This window comes from Penaeus vannamei, chromosome 31 (assembly GCF_042767895.1).
Source record: "Penaeus vannamei isolate JL-2024 chromosome 31, ASM4276789v1, whole genome shotgun sequence".
NCBI lineage: Eukaryota > Metazoa > Arthropoda > Malacostraca > Decapoda > Penaeidae > Penaeus > Penaeus vannamei.
Window position 1 is genome coordinate 30,930,998 of NC_091579.1, and position 12,500 is coordinate 30,943,497.

The window sequence follows — 12,500 nt, forward strand, 5'->3', positions numbered from 1 at the left end:
CCTCCCCCCCACTTCTCCTTCCCTCTCCCTCATTTCTCCCTCTCTCTCCCTCCCTCTCCCTCATTTCTCCCTCCCTCTCCCTCATTTTTCCCTCATTTCTCCCTCCAGGTCGACCTCCGCGCGGGCTGCCTCAACTCCAACGACTGTTTCGTGGTGGCGACTCCCCAGACGACTTACGTGTGGTGCGGGAAGGGCTCCACCGGCGACGAGAGGGAGATGGCCAAGACGTACGCCTCCAGCAGGGGAGACACCTTCATCGTGTCTGAAGGTGAGGGAGGATGGGGGTGGATGGGGGGGAGAATCACGTTTTTTTTTTTTTTTTTTTTTTTTTTTTTTGGTATGTGTTTTGTGTGTGTGTGTGTGTGTGTGTGTGTGTGTGTGTGTTTGGAGGGGTATAGTGGGGTGCTTTTTAGGGGGAGTGGGGAAAGTAGGGAGTAATTTTTTTTTTAAGTACATGGGGAGCCTTTTTTATTTTATCTTTTTGATGATGTGGCGGGGGATTTTTTTTTTTTTGGGGGGGGGGGGTATGTGGGGGATTTTTGGAAGTATAAGGAAAGCCTTTTTTAGTTGTTTTTTATTTTATGATGTGTGTGTGGGGGGGGATTTATTTAAGGGGGGGGGGGGATAAGAACCTCATATTTCGTTTTCGTTTTTATTGTATGAGGGAATAATTTGGGGGCGCGGGGGGGGGGATAAAGAAGAGCCTCATATTTTGTTTTGTTGTGTGAGAAGATGAATTAGGAAGGACAAAGAAAGCTTCATACTTCGGTTATGTATGAGGGGAAGAGGATCCTTTGGGAGTGATCAAGAGAACCTCATATTTAACTTTCCTTTTCTGTATTAGGAAGGGGATACTTTAGTCGATATAAAATGAGGGGAAAAAGGGGAAAAAAAACCTCATTGTTTCCTACTCATACGAAGAAATAATTGAAGAATAAAGATGAAAGAAGAAAGAGAACCTTATACTTTCCCCTTTTTTCACTTTCGTATGAGGGGAGTGGAGTAAGGGGACCGTGAGATGGGCTCGAGGGGAAAATTATGAGGCGATAAGTGGGGACAGGAAGAAGAAGAAGAAAAAAAGAAAAAGAGAGAGAGAAGGGAAATTCTGAGGAGTAAGTGGAGACAAGGAAAATAAGAAAAAGAAGAAGGAGGAGGAGGAGGAGGAGGAGGAGGGGAAACTCTGAGGGAGACAAGGGGAAGAAGAAGAAGAAAAAATAAAAGAAAAAGAGAGAAGGGAGACAAGGAGCAGAAGAAGAGAGAGAAGGGAAATTCTGAGGAGTAAGTGGAGACAAGGAAAATAAGAAAAAGAAGAAGAAGGAGGAGGAGGAGGAAGGGAAACTCTGAGGGAGACAAGGAGAAGAAGAGGAAGAAGAGAGCAGGGAAAATTCTGAGGCGATGAGTGGGGACAGGAAGAAGAAGAAAAAAAAAGAGGAGAAGAAGAGGAAGTAAAAGAAGAGAGAGGGGAATCTCTGAAGGGATAAGTGGAGATAAGAGGAAGAAGAAGAATAGAGAAAGGGGAAAGTCTGAGGGAGACAAGGAGAAGAAGAAGAAGAAAAGAGATGGGAAATTCTGAGGGGATAAGTGGAGACAAGGAAAAGAAGAAAAGGAAGAAAGAGAAGAAGAAGAGGAAGAAGAGAAAGGGGAAACTCTGAGGGAGACAAGGAGAAGAAAAAAAAAAGAAAAAGAGAGAAGGGAAACTCTGAGGAGATACATGGAGACAAGGAAAAGAAGAAAAAGAAGAGGAAGAAGAGAAAGGGGAAACTCTGAGGGAGACAAGGAGAAGAAGAAGAAGAGAGAAAGAAGGAAACTCTGAGGAGATAAGTGGAGGCAAGGAAAAGAAGAAAAAGAAGAAAGAGAAGAAGTAGGAGGAGGGGAAACTCTGAGGGAGACAAGGAGAAGAAGAAGAAGAAGAGAGAAAGAAGGAAACTCTGAGGGGATAAGTAGAAACAACAAGAAGAAGAAGAAGAGAGAGAAGATAAGTGAAGACAAGGAAAAGAAGAAGAGGAAGAGGAAGAAGAGAAAAGGGGAACTAAGAAGGAAACTCTGAGGAGATAAGTGGAAACAAGAAGAAGAAGAAGGAGGAGGAGAAGGGAGACAAGGAATAGAATAAGAGAGAAGAAAAAGGGGAAACTCTGAGTAGATATGTGGAGACGAAGATGAAGAAGAAGAAGGAGGAGGAGGAGAGAGAGAGGAAGCGAGTAAGAATCGATAAGGAAAGGGTAAGAGGGTCGTAGAGTCCGAGACGAAGAGCTCTGAAGGGGAAAGAATGGGGGAATAGAGACACGTAGAGGAGAGAGAAGGGATCAAGAAAGGGGAAATGGGGGAATACAATAATAAGGGAGGAAGAGAAGTGGCGGAGGAGAGAAGAAAACCAAAAAGGGAAAAGGAGGAATACGTTAATAAGGGAGAACAGAAGGATTCCAAAAAAGGGAAAAGGAGGAAGATGATAAAAAAGGAAGAAGAGAAGAAGCGGCAGAGAGAGAGGGAATTAAACAAGGCAAAAGCGAAATACGGTAAAAAGGGGAGAAGAGAAGTAATCCAAAAAATGAAAAAGGGGAAATACAATAAAAAGTAAGAAGAGATGAAGCGAAGAGGAGATGGAATCCAAAAAAAAGAAAGAAAAAGGGAAAATACAATAAAGAGAGAGAAGAGAAGAAACAGAAAACAGAAGGAGAGCAGAAAGAGAGAAAAAGAAATACAGTAAAAGGGCGAAGAGATACACGAAGATAAATCAAAGTGAAGAGAAGAATTAGAAAGAGAAAAGGAAATACCAAAGAGAAGAGAAGAAGTAGAAAACAGAAGAAATACAGTAAGAGAAAAGAGGAAATGCAGAGAGAAGAGAAGAAGAAGCCAGAAAACAGAAGAAATGCAGAAAGAGAAAAGAGGAAATGCAGAGAGAAGAGAAGAAGCAGAAAGAGAGAAAAGGAAATGCAGTAAAAAGAGGGAAGAGAAGAAATGCAGAAAGAGAATAAAAGGAAATGCAGTAAAAAGAGGGAAGAGATACACGCAGATAAACCACAGGAAGTTTAAGCAAGATGAAACCTTAAAAAAAGAGTTAGTTGATGGACCGAAAGCCGCCAGAGATAATCTGAATAATGAATAAATGAATAAATGAATAATAGGAATAGCAGGAATAGATTAATAAATGAATAAATACAGTGATGAATGGGTGAATGAATAAGTCCTTGCGTAAATGAATGAATGAATAAACAAGCACCTCTCTACTCAAAAAAAACAAAAAGAAATAAAAAGTAGAAAATAAAGTAAAGTAATAATTAATATTATATATATATATATATATATATATATATATATATATATATATATATATATATATATATATATATAGAGAGAGAGAGAGAGAGAGAGAGAGAGAGAGGGAGAGAGAGAGAGAAAGCGAGAGAGAGAGAGAGAGAGAGAGAGAGAGAGAAGGGAGAGAGAGAGAGAGAGAGAGAGAGAGAGAGAGAGAGAGAGAGAGAGAGAGACAGAGAGAGAGAGAGACAGATAGACAGAGACAGAGACAGACAGAGAGAGAGAAAGACAGAGACAGACAGAGAGATTAAGAAAAAACATTAAAAAAAGAGAGAGAGAGAGAGGAAAGAGAGAAAGACAGACACAGACAGAGAGATAAAAAAAAAACATGAAAAGAGAGAGAGAGAGAGAGAGAGAGAGAGAGAGAGAGAGAGAGAGAGATAAAGAGACACAGAGAGAAAGAGACAGACAGAGAGATAAAGAAAAAAAAACATTTAAAAAAAAGAGAGACAGAGACAGAGACAGAGAGAAAGACAAGAGACAGACAGACAGAGAAAAAAAAGAAAGAAAGAAAACCCCCCAAAATATCCCTAAAAAAAAAAGAAAAAAAACTAAGACAAGAGACAGACAGAGAAAGAAACAAAGAAAGAAAACCCCAAAATATCCCTAGAAAAAAAAACGTTTTTTTTTTTTTCTCTCCTTTTTCCCTCCCGAAGGCCACGAGAAGGAGGAGTTCTGGCGCGCCCTCGGGGGCAAGGAGGCCTACGCCACGACCCCCAAGCTGAAGGAGGAGCACCCGGCCCACTCGCCGCGCCTCTTCCAGTGCAGCAACGCCACGGGAGTCTTCAAGGGTGAGTCTTGTGTTTGTTGGTGCGTTTGTTTGTGTGTTTGTTTGTTTACTTGTGTGTTTGTTTGTGTGTGTGCTTGGTAATGTGTTTGTTTACTTGTGTGTTTGTTAATGTGTTCGTTTCTGTGTGTGTTTGGTAATGTGTTTGTTTCTCTGTGTGTTTGTTGGTGTGTGTGTGTGTGTGTTTGTTGGTGTGTGTCTGTTTGTTTGCTAATGTGTTTGTATGTGTGTGTTTGTGTTTAATAATGTGTTTGCTTGTGTGTTTATTTGTGTGTGTTTGTCAATGCGTTTGTGCGTGTGTGTTTGTTTACTGTGTGTTTGTGTTTATTAATGTGCTTGTTTGTGTGTGTATGTTTGTTTAGGTGTTTGTGTGTGTGTTTGTTGTTTATTAATGTGTCTGTCTGTGTGTGTAATTTAATGAATATGTTTGTGTGCTCGTGTGTGTGTGTGTGTGTGTGAGTGTGAGTGTGTGTGTGTGTGTGTGTGTGTGTGTTTGTGTGTGTATGTGTGTGTTTGTGTGAACATTCGCGTGTATGTTCTTTCGTGGGTTTATATATTCCCCCTTATACTTAATACTTCCATTACCATTCAAAAATATACGGTATGATTACCAACAATTTAGGACACATAACGAAGCAAAAGAAATCCGTTTTCTATGCGTCGTTTTCTTTAACAGAAACCCGTTTTCTATGCCCTATTTTGTATTGAGAAATCCGTTTTCTATGCTCTATTTTAGAAGAAATTCGTCTTCTATTCACCGTTTTGATGAGAAAATCGTTGTCTATTTTCCGTTTTGAAGAAAAACTCGTTTTCTATGCCCCATTTTTTCGTAAATCTCCGTTTTCTATGCCCCATTTTTACGTAAACCTCCGTTATCCATGCCCCATTTTTACGTAAATCTCCGTTTTCTATGCCCCATTTTTACGTAAATCTCCGTTTTCTATGCCCCATTTTTACATAAATCACCGCTTTCTATGCCCCATTTTTACATAAATCACCGCTTTCTATGCCCCATTTTTTCGTAAATCTCCGTTTTCTATGCCCCATTTTTACGTAAACCTCCGTTATCCATGCCCCATTTTTACGTAGATCTCCGTTTTCTATGCCCCATTTTTACATAAATCACCGCTTTCTATGCCCCATTTTTACATAAATCACCGCTTTCTATGCCCCATTTTTACGTAAATCTCCGTTTTCTATGCCCCATTTTTACGTAAATCTCCGTTTTCTATGCCCCATTTTTACGTAAATCTCCGTTTTCTATGCCCCATTTTTACGTAAATCTCCGTTTTCTATGCCCCATTTTTACGTAAATCTCCGTTTTCTATGCCCCATTTTACGTAAATCTCCGTTTTCTATGCCCCATTTTTACGTAAATCCCCGTTTTCTATGCCCCATTTTTACATAAATCTCCGTTTTCTATGCCCCATTTTTACGTAAATCTCCGTTTTCTATGCCCCATTTTTACGTAAATCTCCGTTTTCTATGCCCCATTTTTACATAAATCTCCGTTTTCTATGCCCCATTTTTACATAAATCTCCATTTTCTATGCCCCATTTTTACGTAAATCCCCGTTTTCTATGCCCCATTTTTACGTAAATCTCCGTTTTCTATGCCCCATTTTTACGTAAATCCCCGTTTTCTATGCCCCATTTTTACATAAATTTCCGTTTTCTATGCCCCATTTTTACGTAAATCTCCGTTTTCTATGCCCCATTTTTACGTAAATCTCCGTTTTCTATGCCCCATTTTTACATAAATCTCCGTTTTCTATGCCCCATTTTTACGTAAATCTCCGTTTTCTATGCCCCATTTTTACGTAGATCTCCGTTTTCTATGCCCCATTTTTACGTAAATCTCCGTTTTCTATGCCCCATTTTTACGTAAATCCCCGTTTTCTATGCCCCATTTTTACGTAAATCCCCGTTTTCTATGCCCCATTTTTACGTAAATCTCCGCTTTCTATGCCCCATCCTTACGTAAATCCCCGTTTTCTATGCCCCGTTTTTACGTAAACCTCCGCTTTCCATACCCGATAGGAAAGAGAAATTCACTTCCGATCCACCGCTTTTTTAAGAGAAATCCGATTTATTTTGCAGCCGAAGAAGTGGTCAACTTTTCCCAGGTCGACCTCGTGGACGATGACGTCATGCTCCTGGACGCGTGGGACTGCGTCTTCCTCTGGATCGGCCACAACTCCAACAAGGTCAGCGGCGAATGATTGTCTTTTGTTTCATTGCCGAGAATAATTGTTTATGGATGTTGTTTCTTTGTTTAGGGAACTGGCGAATGATTGTTTGGGTGGAGGAGGGAGAGGTGGATGGGTGGAGGAGGGAGGGAGGGGTGGAGGAGGGAGGGGTGGATGGGTGGAGGAGGGAGGGAGGGGTGGATGGGTGGAGGAGGGAGGGAGGGGTGGATGGGTGGAGGAGGGAGGGAGGGGTGGATGGGTGGAGGAGGGAGGGAGGGAGGGAGGGGTGGAGGAGGGAAGGGGTGGATGAGGGAGGAGGGAGGGAGTGGTGGATGGGTGGAGGGAGGGAGGGAAGGGTGGAGGGAGGGAGGGAGGGAGGGGTGGAGGAGGGAGGGAGGGAGGTGGAGGAGGGAAGGAGGGAGGGAGGGAGGGCCGGGCTGGAGGAGGGAGGGAGGTTACATCTACGTATTTTCGCGTGTGTGAGTGATAAGGGAGGGGTGGATGGGTGGAGGAGGGAAGGAAGGGGTGGAGGAGGGAGGGAGGGAGGGAGGGGTGGATGGGTGAAGGAGGGAGGGGTGGAAGGGTGGAGGAGGGAGGGAAGGGGGTGGAGGAGGGAGGGAGGGAGGGAGGGAGGGAGTGGTGGATGGGTGGAGGGAGGGAGGGAAGGGTGGAGGGAGGGAGGGAGGGAGGGAGGGGTGGAGGAGGGAAGAGGGAGGGAGGGAGGGCCGGGCTGGAGGAGGGAGGGAGGTTACATCTACGTATTTTCGCGTGTGTGAGTGATAAGGGAGGGGTGGATGGGTGGAGGAGGGAGGGAAGGGGTGGAGGAGGGAGGGAGGGAGGGAGGGAGGGGTGGATGGTGGAGGAGGGAGGGGTGGATGGGTGGAGGGAGGGAGGGAGGGGTGGAGGAGGGAGGGGTGGATGGGTGGAGGAGGGAGGGGGTGGATGGGTGGAGGAGGGAGGGGTGGATGGGTGGAGGAGGGAGGGAGGGAGGGAGGGAGAGAGGGGTGGAGGGCCGGGCTGGAGGGAGGGAGGGAGGGAGAGAGAGGGGTGGAGGGCCGGGCTGGAGGAGGGAGGGAGGGACGGAGGGATGGGGTGGGTGGGTGGATGGAGTGAGGGAGGGATGGGGTGGATGGGTGGAGGGAGGGGGAGGGAGGGGTGGAGGAGGGAGGGGTGGATGGGTGGAGGAGGGAGGGGTGGATGGGTGGAGGAGGGAGGGAGGGAGGGAGGGAGAGAGGGGTGGAGGGCCGGGCTGGAGGAGGGAGGGAGGGAGGGAGGGAGGGAGGGAGGGCCGGGCTGGAGGAGGGAATGAGGGAGGGAGTTTACATCCACGTATTTTCGCGTGTGTGACTGATATTCTCTCCATTTCTGTTCCCTCATCTTAATATTTTAAAAAAAGAAAAAAAAATATTTAAGCCTGAAGACGTTCCTCACCTCACACGCCTTCTTCAGAAAATAAATCTGGTTCGTGCTTCTACATCACAGCCTCCGATGATATGACCATCAATCCTTAAGAATCATCATCATTAAAGTCGCGGTCGAGAATCTTACTTTACCTTTCGTCTTAAGAAAGATAAAAAAAAAAAATGAATAAAAAAGCAATAATAATGATAATAATGGTAATGGTAATGATAATGGTAATGGTAATGGTAATGGTAATAATAATAATAATAATGATAATGATGATAATAATAATAATAATAATAATGATAATAATAATGATAATAATAATAATAACAATAATAATAATGATAATGATAATAACAATGATAATAATAATATTGATAATAATAATACTAATAACAATAATAATAATAATGATAATAATAAGGATAATAATAATAATAATAATAATAATAATAATAATAATAATATTGATAACCATAATACTAATAACAATAATAATAATAATAATGATAATAATAATAATATTAATGAACATAATAATAATAACAATAATAATAATAATACCAATAAATAAATAAATAAACAGATAAACATAAGAAAAACATTTACTTGTTCACTCCCTCAGATACGCCAATACTACCGTTATGACACCAATACAGTAAAAACATTTTCCCACTCTCTGCTTCCCTCTCTCTCAACACTTGGGACGATTACAGTGACATGTTGTTCCTCGGCAGCTTAACGTCCTGGCGTGATACAAACCAGCTAAGGATCCGACAAGATGTTTTGAAAGATATTTTGAAAAGCAACGCGACTATAGCGAAGTGGCAGACATAACACAACGAAGCGACGTAAGAATTTCAGCTGCAAGGGGTGGTCGGGTCACGTGGTTCAACATCGAAAGCATTTGTAGCCAATTTCAGCTTCAGTCTGAACATTTCCGAAGAGGATGTAAAGAGATGTCATAAAATAGCTCAAGCATGATATTTGATTTGATAAGGAAGATCTTTGGTGGAAATATTTTTGAAGTTTATTAATGTGTGTTCATTGTTACACAGGGGCCTTCACAAACGGAGAGAGAGAGAGAGAGAGAGAGAGAGAGAGAGAGAGAGAGAGAGAGAGAGAGAGAGAGAGAGAGAGAGAGAGAGAGAGAGAAGTGAAAGACAGAGAGAGAGAGCGAGAGAGAGAGAGAGAGAGAGAGAGAGAGAGAGAGAGAGAGAGAGAGAGAGAGAGAGAGAAGTGAAAGAGAGAGAGAGAAGTGAAAGACAGAGAGAGAGAGCGAGGGAGAGAAGTGAAAGAGAGAGAGAGAGAAGTGAAAGACAGAGAGAGAGCGAGGGAGAGAAGTGAAAGAGAGAGAGAGAGAGAGAGAGAGAGAGAGAATACTAGAGAGGAAAGGAAGAAGACCTGAGACAAATCACCAAACAGGATACAAGATAAAAATTAATTAACGAATTGCTATTGTTATGTACTGAATTAATTACCATTGTCTTGCACTTAAATAATTGCTATGACATTGCATGTTCTCAAAAGTTTCTATCAAGGGAATTATTATTGTTTTGCGTTACGTGAATAGCTGTTATTTTGTTTTCACGGACACAAGACAGGCTAGCTTTTAACAGAAACAGCTGAGTGACATTTAAAGAAAATTTAGTATGACACACAGACTCCATATGTATCCTGTATTCCCTTTTGTTTTTGTTTTTATTATCTCTACCATTCCTTTAAGATTAAAAGATCGTATTCGAACCAAAAAAAAAAAATGACACGAAAGACAGAGCGAGCGCCATAAGCCAGAATCTTAATAAAAATAAGACGTAGGTTCTGACACTAAAGCTTTTCCTCCTTGTCAACCCCCTCGTGACACAAGCGTGACTTCTACCCACCAAGCGTGAGCCGTGGCCATCTTCTTTAGCGTGACAGTCGACCAAGAGGGGAAAGGACCCCTGGTGGAGGACGCATTAGGGCGAGGGGAAGTGGGCCCTGAGAGCATGCCAAGGTCCTTTGAGGGGAAAAAAAAGGGGGGGAGAGGGAGAAGAGGTGACGAATTTGGAATGGCTCGAAGGGAGGTTATGATGGGTGCACTTCTGCTGTGCTTCTTCTCTCCGTCTGTATGGCTGCGTCCCTCTCTTTCTCTTGCTCTCTCTCTCTCTCTCTGTCTGACTCTCTCTCTCTCTCTCTCTCTCTCTCTCTCTCTCTCTCTCTCTCTCTCTCTCTTTGTCTGTCTCTCTGTCTATATGTCTCTCTCTATCTATCTATCTATCTTTTCTCTCTCTCTCTCTCTCTCTCTCTCTCTCTCTCTCTCTCTCTTCTCTCTCTCTCTCTCTCTCTCTCTCTCTCTCTCTGTCTCTCTCTCTGTCTGTCTCTCTCTCTCTCTCTCTCTCTCTCTCTCTCTCTCTCTCTCTCTCTCTCTCTCTCTCTTTCTCTCTCTCTCTCTCTCTCTCTCTCTCTTTCTTTCTCTCTCACTCTCATTCTCTAAGGCTATCGTTCTTTATCTCCCTGAAAAGTATAAAAGACAAATAAAATCTATTTGCCTCTTCCTCCCTTCCTCTTCTTTACACATCACAGGTAGTAAGGGAAATGAAAGGCCGCCAGAGACTCGAGAAGCCCCCTCTCCCCCCCCACCCCTTTCCCCCAAGGAGCGGAGGGGGTCATTGGAGATAGCGCGGAGGGGGTCGCGGGGTCCCCAAGCGAGGTCCAAGCGCTGGCGTGTCGGCCCCTGGCACGCTCGGCATGCGGCACTCGGGCGGCACTCAGACACAACAATTTCATCGTGTTGTGACCGAGGCGAACAGCAGCCTAGCCCGGGAAGAAAATAATTGTCGTGATCTCATTTCACAGAAAACAAACTTGTTTTTCTTCGGTCAGATTTATACTTGGTTGAAAGCTCGCACGAGGGAGAGGGGGAGGAGGAGGCACGTTCAGCACAAGAAAATGATGCTAAATGATTATTGTCGTGGAGATGTTGGCGATATGTCATCCCTGGCGTGTAAATACCTTCGATTTTTTTTCTCCCTTAATCGGAAATAAAAGTTACGAATAATTCATCACTTAGGAACCCAACCCGACGAGAAAGCACCTTTAGAAAGTGTGGAGAAACCGACCTGGAATCACCGTAATCCCGCCCCCTATACGTTCCCTTTTTAATCACCAAACCTTCAGTCCAACACTCGGTAAGACTGGACTCGTTTCCACGCCTCCAGGACTGATGACTCGCTGGTTCGGGTCAACCTCGGTCACCTCGGGTTGGCGTGGGTTGGACCGCGAGAGAAACCGTTACTTCTGCTTATCCACACGAGGGCACGCACGCAGATACCAGCTAGTGTTTATCGCTCTTGCACTTACTCTCTTTATCGAAGGAAATCTGCTCTTTTTAGGATGTCTCTTGGGAAGAAAATATATCTGAGAGGAATCTTATTGGGAAGAAAGGTGAGAGTTGAAGAAATAATTCATCATTTAAGAAGTATATCCTCGGGTGATTCGGTGGCAACGGGACCAGTCAGACCTGCTTCTTTCTTCGACCCGCTGACCTCTGACCTGTCTTCGCCCCCCCCCCCCCCCCGGCCCTTCCCCCCTAACCCCCCAGCGCGCTCGATTGACCACAAGGGAAGGGGATAGAGAGTAGATAGGCCCCCTTACTGATGAAAAACAATCATTAGTCTGTTTGTTCTCCTCTTCGTCCATTTTCGCTTCCTTACCATCACGAGGCTTATTTCCCTACCATCTACTAAGCCATTTTCTTTATATACATTTTAATTTCAATCATTATAGTCTGTTTGTTCTCCTCTTCGTCCATTTTCGCTTCCTTACCATCACGAGGCTTATTTCCCTACCATCTACTATTCCATTTTCTTTATATACATTTTAATTTCAGTCACTATAGTCTGTTTGTTCTCCTCTTCGTCCATTTTCGCTTCCTTACCATCAACAAGGCTTATTTTCCTACCATCTACTATTCCATTTTCTTCATATACATTTTAATTTCAATCACTATAGTCTGTTTGTTCTCCTCCTCGTCCATTTTCGCTTCCTTACCATCAACAAGGGTCATTTTCCTACCATCTACTACGCCATATTCTTTATCTTAATCTTCTTTATTTCAATTTCAATCTGGCTCTTGATTTTCGTTTCCTCCGATCGTAGATAAGATTGGAGTGTCTGTCTCTTTATCTTAATTTTCTTTATTCTAATTTCAATCTGGCTCTTGGTTTTCGTTTCCTCCGATCGTAGATAAGATTGGAGTGTCTGTCTCTTTATCTTAATTTTCTTTATTCCAATTTCAATCTGGCTCTTGATTTCCGTTTCCTCCGATCGTAGATAAGATTGAAGTGTCTGTCTCTTTATCTTAATTTTCTTTATTCTAATTTCAATCTGGCTCTTGATTTCCGGTTCCTCCGATCGTAGATAAGATTGGAGTGTCTGTCTCTTTATCTTAATTTTCTTTATTCTAATTTCAATCTGGCTCTTGATTTTCGTTTCCTCCGATCGTAGATAAGATTGGAGTGTCTGTCTCTTTATCTTAATTTTCTTTATTCCAATTTCAATCTGGCTCTTGATTTCGTTTCCTCCGATCGTAGATATTGGAGTCTCTGTCTCTTTATCTTAATTTTCTTTATTCCAATTTCAATCTGGCTCTTGATTTCCGTTTCCTCCGATCGTAGATAAGATTGGAGTGTCTGTCTCTTTATCTTAATTTTCTTTATTCCAATTTCAATCTGGCTCTTGGTTTCCGTTTCCTCCGATCGTAGATAAGATTGGAGTCTCTGTCTCTTTATCTTAATTTTCTTTATTCCCATTTCAATCTGGCTCTT

General features: G+C 43.0%; 1 protein-coding gene across 1 annotated transcript in view; it reads left to right on the forward strand.

Annotated features, from left to right (window-relative positions):
• Nucleotides 1-12,500, forward strand: part of LOC113830066 (villin-1-like) — a gene marked incomplete in the record, with an annotated part of 96,283 nt that overhangs the window by 64,117 nt on the left and 19,666 nt on the right. The window contains 3 exon segments of the mRNA XM_070144075.1: nt 109-268; nt 3,969-4,103; nt 6,200-6,306. Of these exon segments, the coding sequence (XP_070000176.1) occupies nt 109-268; nt 3,969-4,103; nt 6,200-6,306 (402 nt within the window).